Raw genomic sequence first — 25,168 nt, forward strand, 5'->3', positions numbered from 1 at the left:
ATAAAATAAGTTGAAACTCACTGAATAAGTCCCTGACTCTTCTAGCACCCTGCCCAACCAGGATCTCATCAAACTCTGGTCCCGCAGCGTGGAAGAACGGCACTCTCGCTTCACCAGCCACCGCTCGCGCTAATAAAGTCTTGCCGGTTCCAGGCGGACCAACTAGCAGAACTCCTTTGGGCAGTTTACCGCCTAGAGAGGAAAACTTCTCTGGTGATTTCAGGAATTCCACCTGTGGAAGTAAAGTTAAACATTTGGTATATTCGGAAACATTCTGTATTTTTTTGTAGCAATAGAGCTCCTTGTGAAAGTTTCTTGTTTAAGCAGGAATTTAGTCTTGAAATTAAATATTTTTTGTCGAAAAGTAAATAAATAAATAATAAATAAAATGTATATTTGAGTAATACAATAAAGTTTACATTAACAGTGGATGGTACCTACTATTAAGCTTATCAAGCCTGTGTCAAGAGGTACCACTCTTCCTTAGCTTTAAATGCACATTTTACGTTTTTAACTTATAGTTAATTAACTTGAATCTCAAAACGCACGCGCGCGTGCGAGTGCGTCCGTGCGTGTGTGTGTTAACCTGTTGCCATTTGCTCAAACAATTTGGAATAATTAGTAGACTACGTCATCGACGTGCTATCTATTTGATCTTACTTTTAGCAGAATATCAAACGTATAAAATCCTGCCATTGACACACAAATGGGATGATTTTAAATTATCAGATGAGATGAGATGGAGGCCCTGGTGTTAAACTAAGCTTACACTATAAACACCAAAACCGACAATGAAATTAATTAGATTTTGGAACACCAAAATCGAAAGAATTTGGAACTTAGCGATTGGGTTTCAATAAGGTTCATCATTCATCAGTCTGACTTTCGGCTTAGACTTTCGATCTTTGTAAGATCGAACACTTAGAAAAAAATCCTTGGATTCGAACCAACGTCTCCCAGCAAACTGTGCCAACGAAGCCACGGAACAAACCAGCGAACCTTCCGAATTTTTCTACGTGCAGATCTTTATTTTTTGTTTTTAACGATTTCTTTGTCGTAGATTAGAAATTGTGAGAAATCTATTTCTTCAGCCAGGTACCTTTACGGTTAAAAAAAAAGGTACCTTTACAGTTAGTTGCAGCTGACTCAACATGTCGCTTTAATAATTTTTAAATTTATTCAATGTTATCATCATCATGTTTGACCACCATGTTATTTATTCAATTATTTTTGTGAAATTACTCCACAATTATGAATACAAAGATGTGTTCCATGTTTTGCTTCGACTTTACTAAGGAAATATTTCAAGCCTCGCCACTGTGGTGAAATTACAGGGATTCGTCAACATATGTCTCAGGGTGACAGGCGCATTGGCAGTGCCCCTCAGACCTTAGCGATTTAAAACTGTGAGTGGCACTGCAACTGTTATGGACAAGCGTGTAGTAGGACTTTCAGGCGCACGACTTGTTGGTCCCTTGATAAAATAATTAAAAAAAATTGTATCCAAGGCACCCAAGGCTGCTGAAACTGTATTGTGCTAGAGCATTAGCGACCTAAAGGTACTCACCACGTCCTTAAGTTCCTGCTTCGCCTCATCAGCACCCTTAACGTCATCAAAGGTCACGTTAATATCCTCAGGGTCCACCTCCACTTGGTTCCCGAGTTGGATCCTGCGCATGTTAGCATAGGTATCGCTGATTATATTCTGCTGATGTCTTCGTGTTTATAGATACAATATAAGTGGGACTTGACATTGAAGCTCTCAGCTAATAAACGGTGTATTATCAAAACATTAACTTTTAAAAAGAGTAAAAACTTCATTAACTCTGCTCCTGGTGAGGTGATGAAAACGGAGGAAATAAATTAACTTGTATTTTTGTGTCGTAAATGAAATAACTTATATTCATTTTTGCCTAGAAATTAAGTCAAAGAATCATTTATTACATAGGTAAAATTTTTATACTTGAAAGCATTGACTTACAATTATATGGACGTCGGGTCCGAGCTAAAAAGTGTCCGAACTTATAGGGCGTTAAAATCGTATACAGAGCGTCATTCACACTTTAGTCTTCATTTGTTCGACTGACAGCGAAGCAAGCAAAATTAGGCAGTACTGCGATGACATTACAATTTAAATTCAACGTTTTAGCTTTTTCATATTCCTTTACATGTCACTACGTTTAAATAGGTTGACTTGGGACATTTTTTTCGTGGTTTTTGTATTAGAACTGTCGTCCATTTATTTGTAAGACAATGCTTGAAAGTGTCATTTTTCAAACTACAGTTCGTTCATTGTGCTGACCTCCCTAAGAAGAACGAGCAAGAAACTCTAGGGATTGCTCTTTTCAAATAAACTTAAATGCTATAGAATACATTTTGAATCATATTTGTGCGGAATCTAGACTGATGTTGTCTTTCCATACATCTGTATCTAACTCGTAGTCTATAATTTTTTTATATGACTTTTTAATCAAAATAATTTCAAAGTTTTAAACTTAGGAAATGATAATCTTAATATATGCTCCGGAATAAAGAAATCGTTTACCTTAGCTAAACGAAATCGTTGTACCATGAATTTGGACTTAGTAACATTTCGTCGCCTACTTTCTCACTCGTATCTTAAAGCATACAGTTACTTAGAAGAAATTTAGAAATAATAGAATAAATAGAAAGTTTATCCGTCTCCTGCATAATCACCCTTTAAGGCGACGATTTGGGTTACATTTAAATAGATTATAATTATTGACGTTAGCCTAACGGTGTGATCTACAGTTGAAACGTGCTGCTGGCGCTGCTTGTACCGCTTAGAATGTTCACTAGGATTGTAATGTTCTGTTGGATGGAATGTTGTAAGGAGAGTGTAGTAGCTTCCGCAGCCAGCGCGCCTCCGCAGCCTGCATACTCTTGCTTTGCGAGTTTAAAGTTCAAAATTCAAAAGGGTAAAGAAATAGCGGTAATAAATCCAGTTTTATAAATATTATTCCCGTTTTATTAATATTTGTGATCTTTAAAATGTTTATTGCTGCTAAATGCTTGCTATTGATCTCCTAAAGGAAAATGTTAACGTATGTGGCAGTTTATTTAATTTCCGTATTGTTAATCCACAAGACATCATAAAAGCTTTTAAATGAATACATGTTAAAAAAACTGAAGTTCTCTGGGGCATATCAACTAAAGTTATAGACTCAGTTATTGATCTAATTTCCACACATTTAGCTGTAGCTTTCAATAGGTGCGTTGACGAAGGTGTTTTTCCCGATTTAATGAAATACTGCAAGGTTATTCCCTTATTCAAAAGCGGTAGGAAAGTTGATCCTAGCAACTACAGGCCCATTTCAACTTTACCAGCTTTAAGTAAAATATTCGAAAAGGTTATGCTGACTCAATTACTGTCCTATTTCGGTAGGAATCATATTTTTCATAGTGAACAATACGGGTTTACTAGTGGTAGATCGACTAGCGATGCGGGGGTAGCGTTACTAAAACACATCTTTGATGCTTGGGAAAGGGCCCAGAATGCTATTGGTGTTTTCTGTGACCTCTCAAAGGCATTTGATTGCGTTTATCATATTACTCTTATTAGGAAGCTGGAACATTACGATGTAAATGGCAAGACGTCGAAACTTGTCTCGTCATATCTCAACAGTGGAATTCAGAAAGTAGACATAAATGGAGTGACTTCTTTGGGTTTTCGGGTAAAAATGGGTGTTCCGCAGGGCTCAATACTTGGATCTTTCTTATTTCTAATTTATATTAATGATCTGCCATTGTTTGGTAAGAACCATTGCGAAATAGTATTGTTTGCTGATGACACATCCTTGATTTTTAAAACCGACAGACATGACATTAACTATGACCATATTAATGATACCCTCTCTAAGGTAGTTTATTAGAAGACAAAATGTGTTAAATTGGAATTACCTAACGTAAAATCGACTAGTCCAAGCATAGAAATAAACGGAGAAAACTTAGACCTTGTTAATAAAGCAGTCTTCTTGGGAGTGACCTTAGATAGTAAACTTCAATGGTTTCCACATTTAGTTTCCCTGGCCAGCAGATTAAGCTCCGTTGTATACGCAGTCCGCAGAATACGTGAGCTTACCGATGTTAGTACTGCTAGACTAGTATACTTTAGTTACTTCCATAGTAAGTCCTACGGGATTCTCATGTGGGGTAAAGCGGCAGATATTCAAACCATATTTGTATTGCAAAAACGAGCGATTCGTTAGGCTCTCGGGTTTCTCTCAGAGAAAAGTTTAAGGAGACTGGTATCATGACTGTGGCATCACAGTACTTTTACTCAAATATTTTATACGCCCGTAAAAATATACATAATTTCAATAAGAAAGAAGGTATCCATAATATTAACCTTAGAGCTAAGTCCAAACTCATGGTACCACGATTTCGTTTAACCAAGGTAAACAACTCTTTTATGGGGAATTGTATACGTTTTTACAATAAGATTCCGGAGCATATATTAAGTTTATCATTTCGTAATTTAAAAACTACATTAAAAATATTTTGATCGAAAAATCTTATTACAAAATTGAATACTACGTGTTAGATAAAGATGTATGGAAAGACGACACGGCTCCAGAATCCACACAAATTTGATTCAAAGTGTATTCCATAGCATTTAAGTTTATTTGAAAAGAGCAATCCCTAGAGTTTCCTGCTCGTTCTTCTCAAGGAGATCAGCGTAGTGAACGAGCAGTAGCTTAAATGTGACGTTTTCAAGTGTAAATTTATTTTACTTATAGAATAAATAATCTTTGACTTTGACTTTATTGCACAAGAGATTTTTGGTAACTGGTAAACGCTTCAAAAAATGAAAGAGAAGACGTGTTCGCTGTCGCGATTGGACAGAGAGTGACGATGGATTGAGAGGCAAAAGGAATGATTAAAGAACAATTCAAAGTTTAAAAACGAGTGGCCAGGAACCGGAGAAAAAGCTATAAACAAGTGGGATGACGATGTAAGGTCATAACGTCACACAGTCTCTCAAAACAGAGGCTATGGGTTCGAATCCGGGCTCGAACCTCTAAGTTTCTCGGATTTTATGTGCGAAATTGAATTTGAAATTTACCATGAGCTTTTCAGTGATAGAAAACATCGTCGAAGAACGTTCACAATCTTCGGAAAATATGCGGACTCCCCAACCCATATTGGGTCAGCATGGCGGACTATAGCGTAAACCCTCGCCTGGGAGAGACATGTGTTGGTGGAGATAATTATTTATCTTGTTTTTCCGTGAAAAAAATGTAGGAAGTTTGTCATGAATAACATCATAAACAACAACAAATTTTGTAACGATAAATTTATTGAAATGTATGTTTACGAAGAGCAACCCCTAGAGTTTCTTGCTCATTCTTATCAGAGGAATTTGCCTTACGAATGAGCAGTAGAGTTTAATCAGTATGACGATTTCAAGTGTAATTTGCTCACCTATGAAATTAAAATTATTTAACTTTGACTGACAAATTTACCAAAAATAAACTATTAAGTTTTTGTTTTACTTTCTGACACTTTTTAGATCTGTCACATACAACCTTATTACGAAATAAGGTGGTAAGTTCAAACGTGCACTTGTCCTCCCCGACGACCCCCACCCCCGCTCGTGCGTTTTGCATCGGTATTTATCTTTTGTTACCGAAGAGAGTTTTCTCCACTTAAAAAGATTTTGGTGCGGAAGTAAAATCTGAGAAAAATCATGGAACAAAAGTTGTTGTTTATGATATTAGTAATATAGTCCTAAAGAAGTTCATAATATACTTAATAATGATAAGCGATATTTCACGCCTGGACAGCTCTTCACTTGGTACAAAACACAAGTCCGATCTTGCGTGGAGTAATGCAGTCACCTGTGGGATGGCTCAGCGAAGTATGAACTTGAGGCTCTTGATTCGATTGAACGCAGAGCCAGGAGACTTATTGGCGACTATAAGCCTGAATTTAAACTTCATAGTTGCCTGAATATGTTTCGGTGAGTGTGCCCATGAGCTCCATCAGCTGATCTCGCCCTTTTACCATCGGACATTGGGATAAGCGCCAGGAATGAAATTCCCTGCCTGCTACTGTGTTTACGAGCGCATACAACCCGAGCATCTTTAAGGTGCGACTGTATAGGCATGTTCTAGGCGAGCTCGTTCCATCATATATCCTATCTTTGTTCCAGAGCTAAGTAGTGGTCTAGAGCAAGTCCGTTTAATAAAAAAAAAAGTATTTTATAAGTAAACCTGTTTAGATTAGTCTACTAGGTATAAAGGCAAGTTACCGGAAGACGGTGCCGCTGACGGAGGCCATGAGGCTGACGAAAATAGCGAGGAACAACACGATGGTCAGTAGTTGCTGCACCAGTTTTAAATATTTTGATGCTTTTGTACCCCGCACGTTGTCAGGGTGCGACCCTGGAGACAAGAAAAAATTATTTATTGTTTTGATATTTTTTAATTCATTGATTTGTTTCCGACGGAGACACAAATATCTCCGTTTTTCAAGATTACGGATGAGAAATATTCTATCAGACGCTCCTGTATCCGTTTTCAGTACCAACGAGTATGTAAAGCTTTCAGCTGTTTGTATTTCGTAAAAGATGTTTCTTATAAGAAATTGTCAAATTTGTATACAGGCAATATGTGGAAGAAACGCGACAGTGGCACAGTAGAAATGGGGCGCTGTCATAGAACAATAAATACAGTAAAAGTGTTTAGTTTGCATAGCACGTGTGCCAACAGTTCGCGAAGTTCCGCAAACTTGAGCCATTTTCGCTTTGTACATTATGGTAGTGCCAATTATCTCGCGCAAAACCGTAGAAAAATGTCTTATTTTCGCTACTTTGGAGAGCAAAAATTGTAGTCGCACTTATAATATTATCTGTGGTGCCGTTTCGTACCATCATTAAGCCTTATTTTATTTAATTTTATTTAATTTTAATAAATTTTCAATTTTCTGTTTATTTTTATCTCAAATTCGTCGTCGTTCAGCTATTAACAGCTAGATGGCAGCACATTGATTGAAATTTCAATATAAAATCAAAACGTCGTAACTTGCAATATATTGAATAATAATATATTGAACTTTCAACGATATGCCAACGTGGTAAAGTTTAAATTATATTAACAGTCCAGAATTTGTTACTTCTTTTAAAATTTCAAACTACGACTACTCTTATCAAGATTTCTTAGGGTCGTATTCTAGAACTCTCTCAATACGCAAGTCAGGACTTGAGCAGACTTCAGTATGATTTCAAGCACTGGAAATACGACTCTAATGGCAAGGGCTTGAGTATGATTTTCAGTGGTCACTGCAATACTCAATAATAGTGTTCCAAATTATGAATGTTTGAGTTTTGGCGACAGCGGTTCTGATAGCAATCGAGCTTAACGCGCTTTCATTATGTTGAATTGCTTATTCTATCGTATAGTTTGGAAGTGAAATACTCAATATTTAGTTTATATTGAATTTATTTAACACACTGACACTATTGCGCCATTAAAGTCGGAACAAAAAAGAGCGAGGCCAGAGTTGCCCACATAAATTTACTAATTATATGCTAATGTAGCCAACACATTTTTTTTTCCATAGGCGCTGTAGTTGCGCCACTACTGATTTAGATGCACAGTTGTAGCGCCACTGTCGTGACACGCGCGTGCCACTTTTGCAATCAAAATTAGTGAACTAAAAATTACTGAAGCGATACAAACGCGTGGCTGCCGCGCCACTACAGCGTTTCGTCTAGTTTGAAGCCACCCTTAGACCTCCGAAAGCATTGATAGAGGTAATGAGACGCTCTAATGCTCTGGCCACATAAACGCGGTAGCCGGAGTTTTTGTAATATTCTAGTTCTTATGTACCCTGCCACATTGAAACCGGAAGGCGGGGCTACCGTGTCATACCGGACGGTATGACAAACAGGCAGACCGAGCGCGAGCCGGACGTTAGGCGAGTGCGGGAGTGTTGTGTTCCATCGAGTTCCATGAAACACAAAGCGGTAGCGGCGGAACGCGGTCCGGGAGCGGGACTTCTCCGGAATTGCAAGTTATATTTTTTTACAACTGTTGAGTGTGTTTTTATTAAGTTTTAATATAAATTTGACCGAAAAGATTCTCGCATTGATGTACCCAATTTCTTTTGCGTTGCTTCCGTAACGTACTTAAGGCAGAAATCTTGATTACTACCCGATCGCGATATGCTTTCTTTAAAATCTGTGTGTCACGCCGCGAACTACACGTGGGACTGCTGTGTGGCACGCCCCGGTATGCATTCGCCACTCCAGCAGGTCCGGCGCCGGGCCGCTTTTCCCGCTGTATCGCGTCTGTGTGGCCTGACTTTAAACCCCAAAAATGTCCGGGGTCCTTATCTTTTGCGTGAATCTCTAACCAATAATCCCGAATCCAAAAAATCAATTTCTAACCAAGAATCCTAATCTGAACTTAGTTGGCCTAATTTAAATATTTGGCCAAATGAGACTCAGGATTAATAACCGCATCAACAAAAAAAAACTACAAAAAAATTTAAGAAATCAACAAAAAAGATCGCACCGGTAAGGAACCCCTCGGAGAAGGCGATCTTGATCTGGTCACGTTCTTCCTCGTTCCGCGCTTGGTCGAGGAGCTTGCGGATCTGCGACGGTGCCTGCGGTCCTAAAGACGCCGGGCGGGTTGCAGGCGGCCACTGGCCCGGGCCATACTCTCCTATTTAGGTCCCCCCTGACCCGGGCCACAAGCCTCGAGTTATGGGTTCTAAATTGCTATCCCTCGAACTGATTTTTGGATCCTAAACTACTGGATTCTTAAACTCCTAACCAAGAATAATAGAATACTATCGATGATATTTATCACGGAAGAAAAAGACAATGGAAGTGCTATAAGCCTCGACTACTAGCAGAACCGTTGTCGCCAAAACTCATACACTCATAATTTGAAACAGTATGAAATCTTTCTACGATTTTCAAGGTTTTGCGTGAGGTAATTGACACGACCATAACGTACAAAGCGAAAATGACAGGACTGAGCTCAAGTATGTGGAACTTCGCATACTGTTGGCACACGTGCCACGCAAACTAAGCACTTCTACTGTATTTATTGTTCTGTGATATTTATATGTCAGTACATTTTTAGTGAAATTACTCCGCTAGTTTGTTATAATTATACATACAAAGATCGAACGCAAAGAAAAATTCGATCTGAAAGGACTTGAACCTGGCATCTGGATGCCAAATAAAGACCACCGCTCTACCAACTGAGCGATCGAGTAAGGAGTCCCTACGAATTTCTCGGTTAGTTACAGATCTTTTTGTATTGGTTTTTTTCCGCTTTTATCGCAGTAAGCTATACTTGTGAGAGATCTATGAAGCTTCTCATTCAGCCGGCACCTTTACTGCTACCAGATACTGACGTGAGATGTCGCTGTATTCAGTGTAATTATTATTGAATATCATGATGTAGTGGCCTTAGTTTGGAATACAGAAGCAGGTTCTGATTCCTGTAAGATTGAAGGAATTTGTCTTTGTATTAATATTATAACGAGTACTTCTTTACTGGAGCCTCAAATTATGGATTATGATCTACTAATCAAGGTCTTAGGAATCCTTTTCTATAATTCAAGGTCAACTGTTTAACTATACACGTTCTAAGGTCAGTAGCGCCACAGTGGTTCCTAAAATAGTCCACGAGTCTAGAGAATTTCTAACCAGGTTCCCTAATAACCTCAGGCCCTTTGTATTCAGATATCGATCCCTAACCACGACGAACTAAAAACCTCATCCGTGGATTAACAGATATACATACCTGCAAGATAGCCCTCAGCAAATGCAATCTTGATCTTGTCTTTCTGCTGGTGTGACATGACACCGTCTTCGAGAAGCTTCTCCATACGCGGCGCCACGTCAGGACCAGGGGTTGTCGAGTGCTTCTCCGCCTCATTACTCATGCCTGGAAAATAACAAACATGCTTATTAACGACAAGGTAACGTATCATGTAGGACATCATCAGCCAATACATATTGCCAGAAATGACAATGCATAACGTCGCCCAGACTCGGATCATTTATCGGCGCTGCAGTCTGTTGATGTTACTATTATATTCTGTTTATTTACTTTGTGGTGAACCTCTTTGCATGTATTTGCGAAGGGTACATATAAAAGATTCCTAAATGTAGAAAACCATACATTTGGCATGCCAATTTTGGTACTTTATTACGTGTACTAAACTTCAATAAAAAATATTAAAGGCAACCAGAATATCATTTGTTGATTTCCACCGACTCGTCTGAGAAATTATTTATACTAACCAACCACATTTTTATTATTCATGCAACTTACAGGTAGCTCATAAAAAAAGTTCCTAGCGACTTTACAAACAAAACCTAACAATTCTCTATTCTACTCAAAATTTTTCACGCATAGAGAGCGATGCCACACGCGCAACGCGGTGTAACGCCGTTTACGTACGCACCGCAGCACCCCTCACCGCTTCGTCTCCTGGATCCTTGTACGATGCGCATGCGTTCAGTGACTAAACTTCAGTCACTCTTGTAACTCTCCTATTTAATCACAACGTTGCGTCGATTCAACGCACCGTGTGGCATCGCTCTTATAATAAAGATAGAAAAATTAGCACCGCACAGACGTAGCAGGAAAATGAAATGATTTTTAGTTTCTTAAGTGTGTGCACATGTGACACGAAAACTAAGCATTTGTATATCTTTCTGACGTTACACATTCTATCTTGTCGCTCATAAGCTAGTAGTAAGTGAAATCATGACAAAACATGCAGAAATTGTAACAAAGGTTATACCTTATATCAAATCAAAATGATACCATGCATAATTATAATGCAATGCTCTATTCGTGCAGATAAACAAAAACAATTTTATCACAATGCACTAGATCACATATTTTCTTGACGTAAACGAATTTGTTTATCCAATCGTAATATAAAATGATTCAGAGTAATTAAAACTATGGATACAGTTAACCTTAGACCATATGCGCCATTGGACGAAGCTCGGTATGGTTGTTTATTCGACACTTAAAATGTATATGTATGTATACATGTTTATTTGCCATCTGTGGTAGTCTATTGGAACCAATTCGTCAACTCTAACTGTAAAATAAGCGGTGGTCATAGTAGATGAAATTATTGATAGTGTCAAATAGAGCCACATTAAAGCTACCAAAATCAATGTGTAAATCTTAGGCCCATATCAATAAATCTATATGAAACCGAATCGATATCTTTATTAATAAAAATCACTTGAGTGATAAACATCAACAATTATTAATTGATTACGCATCATTAGAAAGTTGTTATTAATAAATGTCATTCAAAATTTAAGCTACGGTTCAAATTCAAATTCAAATTCAAAATTCAAAATTCATTTATCTCAGTTCAAAGTTGTTAAGGTCTTGATCACTGTAGATACGTAAAACATAGTTTTCCAAAGTGTCTCTGCCGCCCTCTAGAGGACGCTGAGGAGGCCTCGGAAGCAATTGGGGGTTGATGCTGTCCAGGGAGTGCTGCCGCATTGAATAAAAACCTTAATTACCTATACAAACTACAATACAAAAATTAAAAAAATACATAAAATACTATATTTTTTTCCTTGTGTTTTTTTTGAGTTATTATAAAACAACTGGAAAAAAAATGGAAAAGGGAAATGGACTGGGCATCTGTTGCGTGGGCCGGAAAAATGGAGCAAAGTAGTCACCAATAGGTACCCGCGTGAAGGAAAGCGTAAAACATTGATCATATGCGTCAACATCAAAGATGGGAGGATGAGACCGTGTCGAAGAAGAGTAGCTCTTGTTGCACATTGAAAAGATCTGGAGGAGGCCTATGCCAAGAGGCGCACTGAGTTAAGAGATATAATGTAAAAATATCTCTAACTCAACTTAAAAAGGCTATATAATTATAAAAAAACGTGTTTTACAATAACTTTTGTTGTGGTGTTTGTTGATGGTAGGCATTGAAACGTTTTTACCTTGCCTAAGTGGGCGGTGAATCAAAAAGTTTGGAAACCAATGATCTAAAACGATTTATTATGTCTTGTAGATTAGATTCGCTTGAATGCATTAAAAGATCCAAGTGATCTCTTGAGACACACTGAGTTGTTTAATAATATAGACCTTAATGTAATTAGCAATTGGTGTAATAATTTTTGCTACTTAGTATTCATACCATATGGTTTCGAGTTTTATTGCACACACTTTAGAACAACCAATAGCTTGCTATTAACAATTTGGTGGTTGATACCGTTTGTATTCAAATTTTAAGCACAAAGGTCACATGTACTTAAACAGCATTATTGGGTGCAAAATTCGTTACTGCAGAGTTTGATAGTCTATCTGTTTGTTTACGTAAATTGTTTTTGTTTGAAATAATGTGTACAATAGTGTTACACGAGGGCTTATGGGTTACACACATGTGTGCTCCATTTATAGCAATTTTTGCAAGGCTATCATGAAAACCCTGATGCTAATGAGATTTAAAAACATACAGTGCTACCAGAGTTTCGATTATGTAGATAATAATACAAATTTCATTGAACGCTATAAAAATTTTAAATAATATATTTATTAAAATGAAATTCATATCTTTAAAAAAATCAGTTTTATACTGTGCTTTGTGAAATTTATATAAATTTCACAGAAGGCTAGAATTCTAGACTAACATGGTTATTGCTCATTAATAGAAATAAGAAAACTTAATGATGGATTGGGGATATCCATTAAAATAGTTTTTTATATCTGACAGGAAGATGACTCGACTCCACCTGATGTACAGTGGAAAGTGGAATCCAAACGTGAAACAATCACTGCCCTAGCCATCTCTAACCCTGCATGCCTACAAGACGCCTTTTCATGCCTCATTTGAAGGACCCCATATCATAAGACGGAGGGAATATATGTGCTGGGATGGAGTTTCAGTTGTCGACTGTGCCACAAGGTGCCACTAAATCTTTTATGCAAGTAGAGAAGGCGAAAGTGGTTTGTCAGGAGCATAGCGAATAGAAGTTCATGGTTGCTGACTACTTGAATCCCAATGGGAGAAAAGCGTGATATAAAATCCTAGATATCATCTAGCCGATACCTAGGATTTTATAATACTCTATGCCAGTAACTAACTTTGCCAAATAAAAATGAGAAATGCTAAAGTCACATGTTATGTTCATTTCAGTGACTTCAAAACTTTAAAATGCTCACTTGAAAACTTGGCAATTTTGACATATGATATCTTACATTGGAGGCCTAGTAGTAAAGCAGGCCTACTCACTGTAGCCTTGAATTGTCCGATTTGTAGTTTTCAAGGAAAGACAGATGTTATGTATTTTTTTATATTAACCTTTATATAGACAGTTAAGGTTAAGGGCGCGTTCCCACTATGTCGTGAAGACAGATTGTCGTGCAGTTTACAGTGTCGTGGCTTGTATATTTAAATGAAGTTGTTCACATATAGCACGACACGATTAACTGTTGTTCACGATTTTTTATCGTTACAACGACAAACTGTCATCACAGTGGGAACAGCTAGAACGATAGTCGTCAGACGATAAAAAAACGTCACGATAAAACGTGACGACAGATTGTCGCAGCTCCTATTGTCGTCACGATCTAGTGGGAACAGCTAGTCACGACAGTCGTTCAACGATAAAAAATCGTCCACGACAGATAGTCGTGATATGGGAACAGGCCAGACACGACAGTCCTCCAACGATAATAAAACGTGACAACATAGTGGGAACGCGCCCTAACTTTTAATAATTGCAGATGCACACGGATTATGTTTATAATGTTAGAAGCACAAAATAATAATAGCTTCAAACCTAGAGCTTTAGTAATTAGTACTATACTGCCCAAGGGGTGTCATGACGTGTAAAACATGAAATTGTTTAGGAATAATCAACATGATTTTTTTATTTTAGCTTTTTTTGTTACATCATCTGACACTGATGTAATTTTGTGTAATAGTGAAATTTGAAAAAATATGGTCTAATGACAAACAAAAACCTATCTAGTGTGTCGAGAATCTTGACATGCAAGTTATGTACCATATCATCACATATACGATACAATCCCACATGCAAAATAAGTGCTATGACGTTCAGTTAAAGTTGCATATATATCAGTCCATACGTCACATTATAACAAAACAATTCTGGTTCGGTTAACGTAATAACTGTATGGAATAAATGCATCAAAATTATTTTCAAGGTGATGTAAATTTCTTTATGTGCAAAATAGAACTTGTTTTGGAAACAGTTTAAGTTAATATTACATCATCATTGTCTACATTCCTGTAGTTCCGTTAACTACTGATGACTGTGACATTACGTATTAATGAGCCCAATTAGTACAAAAAGCAATAACAATAAAAAATCTACCACCAAAAATTGCACTAAGTCTCACTTGTACTAAACTCGTAGTAAAAAGCACTAAACAAATAAGAAATCAAACAAGAAATACTCTAATATATACTGACCCATGGACTTACGCAGTCTATTTATCATGTTCGGGTTGCGCTTGAGGTCTGCATGGATACCACGCTCTGTTTTAAAACCTCGGAGTTGGACATTGTAATGGAAGCTGTTGTCTTGAAGACTCCGTGCCAGTAAACCGGCAAAATTGTCCGTAAAGTTGAATCTAGTGTTCCTCTTGTGCAAATTGATGTAAATTGTTGGTGTCGACCTGAAGGTGTTCGGACAGCCATTTTTGTTTTTTTCGAATGACTGTGCTGATATATATGACACTTTTCGTGAAGAGGTTAAGTCGGTCAGACTCCTCAAAGGCTCTCTGTAGCTACCGGCAACCGTGGACAGAACCCGCACATCGATTTTGCGTAATTCCGAAAGCTCGTTACTGTCAAAATTCCGCAAACTTTCCTCTAAACTTTCAAGGCATAGTGACGAGGCGTATGTAACTCCCTTACTTTCTTTGGATGTCACATTTTTGTACTTAGTTCCTGTGTGCTTCTTGAACCTGAATAGGCTTGAATATCGATACTTTAACTGGTTAAAACTAACTAAAATCTGCAATGACACAAAAGGTTATATTCATGACAAACATTTTCAGGTTCAAATTGAACTTCAAACGATTCAGTCGATTGCGGCTATAGTTTAGCTTCTTACCTGGTTTGGGGTATTTAAAGAATTCAGTGAGAACATGTTACATGAAGGTGAATTGTGTATTTTGTTTCCTTGTGAGTGCACTCGAAAATTTTGTAGGCTCTTACGTCAAACTTTTATTTTTTCAGTGCAAAAAATATGGCGGATGTTTCATCTTTTTCAGTTAGACTATGGGTCAGATTCGTGAAATGTATTATACAGCCAGGATCAATAAAGTTTGTAAATTAAAATTAAAATTGTAACAAAATGCATGCTATTAAAATTTTCATTAACAATACCTTAACATTGCAAGAAAAATGTTATTAATAAAAAATACTATACGTGTATGATATGAATTAAAAGAATTTTGATTCACGCATTACAAAACCGAGCCATGAAACGAACAATCCCAGTGGTATTTTTTTTTTAATTTCTTTGTATTGTCTCTGGAAAATTTCGACAGTAAAATCCAAAATGGCGACGAGCGATGACGAGCCTATGCATTTATACGAAGTTTTTCAAAACTGTTTCAATAAAATAGCGAATAAACAACAAGGTGAGTGAAAAAATGCATACCGTGGCTCATCCCGCGATCCTCGAACGGACTACCGCGATTCTGTGAAGTGTTTCATTGTGAAAATCGACTAAAGTGTTTGCGTGTTATGCCATTGGTGTTGGTAGCCTGCAGCATTTTTTCAAAATACACTTAAAAGAAGCTATCAACGCGTCCCAAACTTATTCATGATCAATCTATAATCATCATGGAAGGTATTTTCATTATAATCAGGGTGCTATTAGCGTTTTATAGCCTTACAAAGGCTATGTTTTGATCGCAAGTATATTGTCAAATGTGCTCCATCCATTGTGCCACTGTTGTTTTACACAGTGAAGTTGAAATGTTTCGAAGGATTTATTTGCTTTGACGTGTGGTCTGACGCTGTATTCAGGTAAACTTGTAGCGATCGACATGCTTTTGAGTGTAGATTTTCATGAAAATTATTTCTAAAGATGCTGTGAACGAAAGAGTCAAAAGCATCGCAGGATGCATTTTTTTTCTGTATTGAGTCAATGAGTCGGGTTAGTGTACAGCCAGGATCGCCATTGTAAGTATAGAAGGCGCGAAATATCTTTTTTATGTGTTACCATCGGCGAGCAATGTTTATGGCGTGAATTTGTTTATTTACATAGCCAGGCGCGGACGTCCTCGTTCACTGCATACGAAGCTATGTTCTATAAGCACATGCACAGAGACATAGTTATGAAAAAATTAATATAAAAATAAACAAAGCCATAATTACTAGTTTATTTAGATGGTCATCGGTTCTCAGGAACATATTTTTAACTTTATTTCATAGGCGAAGGAATTTTGACATACAGCTTCCTTAATAGTGACAGTAAAGCAATAATCTTTTGTGTAAAGAGTTTGTATACAAACTGTCAAAATTTGCTATTGAAATATGAACCTTATGTCTTATACATCTTATTTGATGTAGTGACAATGGGTTTTAATGGGTGCTATCATTTGTCCATCTCTTATGCTTGGTACTATTTTTGGTAATATTTTGAAGTTCATTTTTAATTCTTTTAATGCGTTTGTACAGGCACTCAAACAGAATATTGATTTCTTAGATTTTTGTGATTATTAGAAAGAAGAAAGAAAGAAAGAAAACAAACTGTTTATTACACAAGCACAGACACGCATATAGACAAAACAACAGAGGAACAATAATAACAATTAAAAATCAATCTTTTAGGCCCTTGGAGAGGCGAGAATCTAAATAAATCTAAATATGACAATAACAATGAAATAAAGCAATTGATACTCATTACTGAATTAAAACGATTGATAATGCAGTACCTAATTCACCATCATGCGTGTAGCGGCTGGTGCAATTGGGACTTGCTCAGCTTCAGCCACAAACAGCTTCTTTTTAAACCGTTTCATGGCGGTGATTACACAATGGAAGTGAAACTATTATTTTTCACATCTAAATTGCGTATATTTGAATTTTAAATCGCACCAATGTCGGGCTCTCCATAATCGGCTGGCTGTTGAAACATTGGTATGATTGAAATAAACAAATATTCTCAATTTACATGTGAAAAATAGTTTCCAAGCATAATTGATCATCATGCTTTACCTATTAATAACATAGTAAGTATATTCAATTGTCTTTACTCATGTAAAATTACAAATAAAAAGAATGCTTTGAATTTGTGTTACAAACTCTGAGATCCACAAACACCTGGAAATGAGGCAGTGGAGAGGCCAAGGAGGCAATCAAAAGTACCACCTTGAGATACTGTAAAAGCCTTGAGAACCATCGTAATAAAATTGCAAAACAGTTGACAATCTGCAGGCTCAAACGAATAGACATATTCCTGTTGGAGTAATGTAGTGTGCACATAAATAGGAAGAAACTCACAGTGGAGAGTTTGCCTATGCCAACATAACCGATTATCAGCATATTTGCTAATAGTGACATTGATTGCAAATGATTCACTCCAAAAAAATAAATTGTGTTACAAAATTAGTACCTCGGCTGTTTACTCTGTTATTAACTACCATTTTTTAGATTTGTATTGTAACTTCCTTTGTTGGAGTCCATTGCAACACAAACTGTTATATCTTGTTATATCTTTCATCATCAATGCGTATAAATTTTCTTATTTTACTTTTTTATTCTTATATTTTCTATCCATTCCAAAACGTAGGTTCTCTTGTTTATTTTTTAAATGGCTGAAGTGTTTAAATACGTAGGTATATACCGAAAAAAAATATGTATAGAAACAAAAATACAATATTATTTTTTTGAGACAATAATTTGTATAGTCAAGTTCCAATCCATTTTGAACAAAAAGTAAACAATCCTGTTTGGTTAAAATTCTAAAGCAATAAATTTAATAAGTAACACTTTCACATATATTTCGAAGATTCAACTTGATATATCATTACTTTTCCCAACAATATTCATTCGAATAGCATCGTAAAATCGTATTTGAAAAATAGTCTAAAAGTGAGGATTATTCATCTATACTCCTATGACTTGTCTATGGTTGCGTAGTGCTGTTCAAAAAAAAACATTCGGTTCAATCAATTAAAGTTTAGTAATTGATTATTAAATCGAACATTTCAATCGCAATTGAATGAGTATCTAAGTGTAATGATTTGAAGGAAGATTTAAATAGAAATTTTAAATATGCTTATATAGGTTATGTAGGGAAAACCACTATATGACCCAATTGAACATATCGATTCATTCAAGGAATTAATCGATTTGTAGTTGGTGTTACAATTGGCCATCACTAAACCGTCTATGGTCAGGTCAGTGACTTGTTTGTTTACTATTTGTTCAAAATGGATTGAAACGAAGTATGGCTAATATTTTTTTTGTTTTATTTTTAATAAGGCCTGTAACACTTGGGTGTCAATGTCGGCCTTATGATGTCAATCCCTGTGGATTATATTATTCTTCTATATTGTGTCGCCTCAATAAGAGACAAGACTTTATATATGAGTATAGAGGTTTAGCCCTCTTCGCCAACGGTTCACCCAACACGACATTTCCCCAACCTAGCTAATAATTAATAGGAAATAAATAATTTGTCACCAATGTACTCAAATTTCAGTAAATAATACATATATACTCAGTTCAAGAAGGGGATCTCCACGTTATTCTTTAGTTCAGCTAATTGACATCCCTTAAACCCTATCACTGGTCATCAGTATTCTATCACAGACACACAGAAATGCAGAGCAGTAGGATTTTCTTAACAGTGATCTATTTCTACTTATATATGTAGGTCAACTTTTAACAGAAGGTCTGTTGTTTTGCGAGACGATTTTGCCAACGTCAGGTTTAACAGAAATGGCCATTAGATAGTATTTTGTTATTGTGACATTTTTATGGTTTCTTTTTTTCTTCATTATTATCAAGTTTAGATACAAACAAGGCATGCACCTGATATTAACTAACACATACCTATATAATTATAATTGTAACGTCATTTTAGAGGTTTAAATCGCAAAATCCCATAGGGCTCTAGTTTTACCAGCACCCTTATCCTACAAAATCAGAATGCAGTAATGCTCACATTACGGCTTGGCAGCAGCAATAGAGTGGTGGTAGTACTTCCCTGGACAAATTAATTTTTTACAAGCAACTCTATTGCTACTCAATGACACCGAAAATGAAGAATATAATAGTAGCTTTACTGCAGATAAGAGTAGAATTGGAAAGCCAAGAAAGATGTAGACTTCATACCACCAAACTGGTAAAGACTGGTTGTGTGATGCAAAGGTTGGGGTACAATGGAAGAGTTTGAATGAGGCCTACATTTAAAAGCAAAACTGTTCAACAACAAATATTACAACCTTGTAAATGGAATTATTAATGTGTTTTATTATTATTGGTTAAAACACAACTCTTCTCCGCTCTGGTAGATAATGATCTATCAAAGTGTTGCAGATCTTTAGGTCCATTGGGCTAATTCTTATAATGGCCTATCAAGTGCCTGTTCTCAGAACTAAAAAACATTGTGCTCCAAATGATATAAGAATTCACAATTTGTACCATGACAAATATCTACCGTTTTCTATTTATTCACTTTATTTACACAAGTGTCTCCTCTACTTATTGGTGATTTTGTAATGTGGGAATTAAGTTGTTTAATAAAAATTGTTTAAAAAGTTTGTGCTCGAAGACACTGTCTGAAATTGCCATCCAAATGACGGTTTGAAGTTTAAAATCGTAAAATAAAAGAAGACTGTTCTAATATTTATTTTATTGACACAATTATAATTACGCATTTACAACTAAAAGTAAACAATAGTACAATTGACTCGTTTATATTTTAAATTATTTATTTTTGCAGTTTTTGGGACTCTGCAACAAGATCTCGAGTGTGCTTGTCATTATTTTTCGCACTTATCTATGATAGGATCCATCCCCTCAAAAAAAACCTGTTTTAAATAATAACAGTTAAAGACTGCCTTATAGTGTTTCAGATGATTGTCATATTGGAAATAAATGCACATTCTAAATACATAACATCAGACACGTTCCTCTGCTGGACATGGCCATATAGTAGCAGCCACAGACATATATCTAGATCTTCTGATTACAAAATCACTTGCCCGTGGAAGGAAACGCCCCTGTTTACCCGTTTCCCACAGTTATGGTGCTTTTGCAGTTTACAATGGCACAATTATGAATTTATATATATATATATTATATATTTATATAGTAGCAGCGGCAAGTAAGTGAATTTCAATTACTTTGGGCACGCGAAGTACGTATACACTTGCGGCAGCAGTAGCGCTACTTGTGAAAGAGTCCGTCTATTGAACTACTGGCAAAAAAATTGGTTTTCTGTTCAAGAACTATAGTTTTTTCAGTCCTCGATATAACAATTGCCAGTTCAACGCCGGTAAAACTAATGATTTTGCTTTCTAAAGGAAAAATATTTGGAAAATAATTAATAGTTCATATTAATTCTTAGGTATTCGCGATTGTTATACATTGGAAATGATTTTTTTCGGATTTAAAACGCGTGTATTTGTTTTTTGAAACAAACCCACGTCTCGGGCATTTAACAGGACCCAGATAGTAGCAACAGAGTTCCTTGTGAACAAGTTTGTCCAGGGTTTTACTACCACCTTACCTATTTCTGCCGCGAAGCAGTAATGCTCACATTACTGCGTTCCAGTTTTAAAGAGTAAGGGAGTTGGTGAAATTGCAGGCGCATGGGACTTGTCAACTTATGTCCAAGGGTGTCAGGCGCGGTGCTGTCACTAGCACATAGGGTGACTTGCATTAATATTAGACATAACTGGTCGATGACTTTACTATCTCAGTCAGCCGTGACTATAGGACCTGTTAAGGACCTGAAACGTTGGTTATTTGAAAAAACAAATATAAGCGTTTTGAATCTGAAAAATTTTTTCATTCAATTTTTTTTTTGTAGCCCTCTATCTACATGGCTTACACCCACACAATATTATCCACAAAATAATCTCGACTACACACACTACATACGACAACACTCCCATCCAATTTTTTTTTTGCGCACACTCATAGCTCCGGCGCTAAGGAAACACACACATAGACAACTACAAATAGAAATCTCAGTACGGAGTACTAAAAAAAACCGACCTCAAAAGTCATTCATCCCCTCGTTTGCCGCCCCTGGAGGTGGAATACTTTCTTCAAATTTAAATGGGACCACATCTAAGGTACCCTCTTTCCAACGAAAAAGAATCATCAGAATCGGTTCACAAATGCCGTGAGTCAATGTCAAACTCCTTTTTTGAAGTCGGTTAATGCACCCAAACTCAAAAGAGGTAAATAAACGTAGGCCATACAAAACTTTTCTCCCGGCCCGGGAATCGAACCCGGGACCTCTACGTCGCAATCCAGCTTGGTAACCGTTCGGCCACGTGAGGAAGTTATCTTTGTACTAACACATTGCCTCTCTATTTTTTGTAAATAGAAATACTAAATATTTTTAACAACACTGGTTATTTATTACCTTAGCAATTACCCCCTACTGTCAAATTTGAACGTAAAATTTTTCCTATTTTCATCCTATTATTCATAGTAAACTACCTGGCTATCAAGAATACCGAATGCCGTCGGCCGGCCGTAAATCACGTTTACGCGGACGTAAAATCGCGTACACGGTTAAAATCTATTGACGGACGATAGAGATGAGAACTAATCGCTTTGCTAAATCGAAATTATTAACGTTGAAAACTTGCTTATATACAATACGTAACTTTGGACAAATTGGCGACGACTCTCATGTTCAGTTGAAGCTTCTGAAGCTTCTCAATCACCGCAGAAAGGAACCTGCTTGTCGATTTCCTATCAAATACATTTCGGAAAGTTCGCGGAACCTTTCAATTTAATAGTCGATATTACCACAGCTCAAATTCAAAATATTCCCGTACTAAATCGGTTTCTATGCGCGGGTCGAGCGGCAGGCGACGCTGGCTTTATTTCAAATTTTTTTTTACAAAAGTACGTTATAATTATTAATACAAAGATCGAACACAAAAAAATTCCTTCGATCCGGTCGGATTCGAACCGACGTCTTCTTGCATACCGTGCCAGACGCTATACCAACTAAGCCACGGAACGAACCAACGGACCTCACGAATTTTTCTATGTGCTTGCGTCGTGTCTTTGTACTTGGTCTTTCAACGACTTTTTAGTCGATACGTGAACCTGTTCGTGTTCCATTTGGTTAAATTGATATAAAAAAATCATTGGTGTATGTAAAGTACATGACTATTGAATACAGCGGTTTTCTTGTAAAATTTCAAGGTAAGTTTTGTGGTGTTTTTCTATCGTGGCAATTTTAAACAATCCTGTTTCACACCTAAATTTTCCTATATATTTTTTCCAAAGTAATTGTTTCAACACTTGGACTGTTTGTTATGCGAAATCAACCAAAGCCATTTGAGGTTTGATCGACTTGAAGGGGATATAGGACCGTGGTTGAGTTTTGAAGCGCGTGAATCAGCTCATAGCTCAATAGCTCTAATAATGTAGAATGTAGTAAAAAAATGAAAATTTTGCTCAACTTCTTGACCTTTTTTTTGATATCAAGTGATAGGACGAACAAGTAGTGCATCTGATGATAAACTTCACGCCTGTCCATAACAGTTGCAGTGCTGTTCAGAGCTTTATATCGCAAAGAGACATAAGTTGACAAGTCCCATGCGCCTGTAATTTCACCAGCACCCTTACCCTTCAAAACCGGAACACAGTAATGCTGACGTTACTGCTTGGCGGCAGAAATAGGAAAAGTGGCAGTACTTCCCTGGACGAACTCTTTCGCAAGGATCTTTACTGCTACTATATGGGTCCTGTTAAATGCCCGAGACGTGGGGTTTTTTTTTTCAAAAAAAACCAATTCACGCGATTTAAATCCGGAAAAAAAAATCCAATGTATAACAATCGCGAATACTTAAGAATTAAAATCAACAATTAATTATTTTCCAAATATTTTTCATCTAGAAAGTAGAATCATTAGTTTTGCCGACGTTGAACCGGCAGTTGTTATATCGAGAACCGAAAGAACTGTATACAGCTCTAGTGCATAAAACCGATTTTTTATTATTCGATAGTGTTTAAATTAGCTTAATTGACAGCAAATGAATCATTCCTTAATAGATTCAGAGTTGGCTAAACTTAAAACTTTATTGCGGCTGATTTCGAGGTCAAAGTTTTGGAAACTTGGTAGCAATGATAGCCGGTTAGTCTGGCTTTGAAATTTGTTTATTGACTGCCACGTGCTATTAACTCATACCGCAAGTCAGTAAGCACGGGTCTCCTAAAGCCATTCTGCGTTCGTTTGGCGCCCACTTATGGGACGGCACGGGATTTTTAGATGACGAGTAGTAATAAACCTTAATGTTATGTTATTAAAGATGCTTTGGAATACCGAGCCGGTAGCGTCCATGTAATTCTCTTCTTCAACAAGAAGTGCTGTGAGCACTAAGGCTTAATCCACCGTTCTTAAATATACAATTGGTAATAAACGGGCTTGCAATGTTACAATTAATCTGAGGATAACGCGGCAAGTTTGCCTTCAGTGTGCACTTGAATGTAGAAATGCCGAAGGATCCCTTGTCATGCCGTCCGCCAGTGGGCGACAGTCGCTATGAAGCTAGACCAAGTGACCAGACTCACAAAATAAGCCTTCAGCATCACAGTGTAACTTAATCATTTACAAGTAGATAAATAAAAGTTATCACAAGTAATTAGTACATAATATAATAATCAGAATGTGACCCTTTGCGCGTGTCACATTATATTGTATACGTAGTAACCCGCCGAGAGGTTATCAGCTCTTATTGCCAGATAGTGTAAGTACTAATTGAAAACATTTTATTTATCACGTCGTTTTATAAATATTATTTAGCTGTACGTGCAGAAAATTAGGTTATTCAATACAACGTTTAACAGCACTAGAGCTCCTTGTAACTGGACCGGAGGCATTTTTCTTTGTGTCCGATCTTCGTATTAACAATAATAATTGCTTATTTCGATCAGTAGACCATAGCTTTTTTAGCGGACATCATGCTTGAAGATAGCTAAAGTAGCATACACAACATAAGTCAGTAGTTTTAGCAGCCATAAAGCTCATTGTGAAAGAGTTTAGGAAGTACTGCAATCTTAGGGTCGTATTCTAGAACTCTACTCAATACTCAAGTCAGGACTTCAGTATTGCAATGAGCACTGAAAATCATACTCAAGTCCTTGCCATTAGGGTCGAGTTCTAGAAAACGACCCTTAGAGTGCGTTGCACTATGTCGTAACGTTTTATTTATCATTGGACGACTGTCGTGTCTAGCTGTTCCCACTAGATCGTGACGACAATTTATCGGTTTACGGCAGCTGCTTTGTCGTTTGCACGACATAATCGTTTGAAACTGCAATTATCTGTCGTCACATTTATCGTCTGACGACTGTCGTTCTAGCTCCTCCTATTGTCACGACAGTCTGTTGTTGTAACGTCAATAAGTCGTGGACGACAGTTAATCGTGTTGTACTCTATGTGAACAACTTCATTTAAATATACTAGCCACGACACTAAACTGCACGACATAATGGGAACGCGCCCTTGGCCCTTACTTACTTCTACAGCAATCAGTAATGCTCACATTACTGCGTTTCTGTTTTGGAGGGTAAGGCGCAAGGGACTTGTTAGTTTGTGTCCCAGTGACAGGCGTTTCGCTTGCCACCAGGCGCACGACTTGTTCTTCCCGTCACTTCGCTCATCCGAATAACGTTCAACTTTAACTCTTTCGGGTTGTATGTCTTCTGAAACATAGACGCAGGCAATTCGAAAAGATGATGAAAAACACATTGTACTTCTGAAAGGAATATCAACCAAATCACTAGTAGTATCGTTAATATTGTCATAGAAAACGTCAAGTCTGTCTGTTTTAAAAATCAAGGATGTGTCGTCAGCAAATAATAGTTATTCATTACGGGTAGTGTACTTAATTCGTTTGCCGTATGCGTCAGGAAGGTGGAAGCAAAGAACTTAGAA

General features: G+C 36.9%; 2 protein-coding genes across 3 annotated transcripts in view; one reads left to right on the forward strand and one right to left on the reverse strand.

The window, feature by feature from the left end:
- Nucleotides 1–15,222, reverse strand: part of LOC113227680 (ATP-dependent zinc metalloprotease YME1L1) — a 26,133-nt gene extending 10,911 nt beyond the window's left edge. The window contains exons 1-6 of the mRNA XM_026460650.1: nt 15,128–15,222; nt 14,482–15,028; nt 9,789–9,932; nt 6,275–6,407; nt 1,568–1,670; nt 18–232 (exon numbers count right to left, since the gene is read on the reverse strand). Coding sequence (XP_026316435.1) covers nt 18–232; nt 1,568–1,670; nt 6,275–6,407; nt 9,789–9,932; nt 14,482–15,028; nt 15,128–15,163 — 1,178 coding nt within the window. The 5' untranslated portion in view covers nt 15,164–15,222. The remainder of the gene's footprint in view (nt 1–17; nt 233–1,567; nt 1,671–6,274; nt 6,408–9,788; nt 9,933–14,481; nt 15,029–15,127) is intronic.
- A 378-nt stretch (nt 15,223–15,600) lies between these two features.
- Nucleotides 15,601–25,168, forward strand: part of LOC113227695 (protein daughterless-like) — a 215,993-nt gene continuing 206,425 nt past the window's right edge. The window contains exon 1 of one of the 2 annotated variants that reach the window (XM_026460672.1): nt 15,601–15,659. In XM_026460672.1, the coding sequence (XP_026316457.1) occupies nt 15,602–15,659 (58 nt within the window). In that variant the 5' untranslated portion in view covers nt 15,601. Of the gene's footprint in view, nt 15,660–15,855; nt 15,872–25,168 lie in introns of those variants that run through there. The other variant, XM_026460671.1, reaches the window with a different exon arrangement.

This window comes from Hyposmocoma kahamanoa, unplaced genomic scaffold (assembly GCF_003589595.1).
Source record: "Hyposmocoma kahamanoa isolate Upper Pololo Valley unplaced genomic scaffold, ASM358959v1 213, whole genome shotgun sequence".
Taxonomy (NCBI): domain Eukaryota; kingdom Metazoa; phylum Arthropoda; class Insecta; order Lepidoptera; family Cosmopterigidae; genus Hyposmocoma; species Hyposmocoma kahamanoa.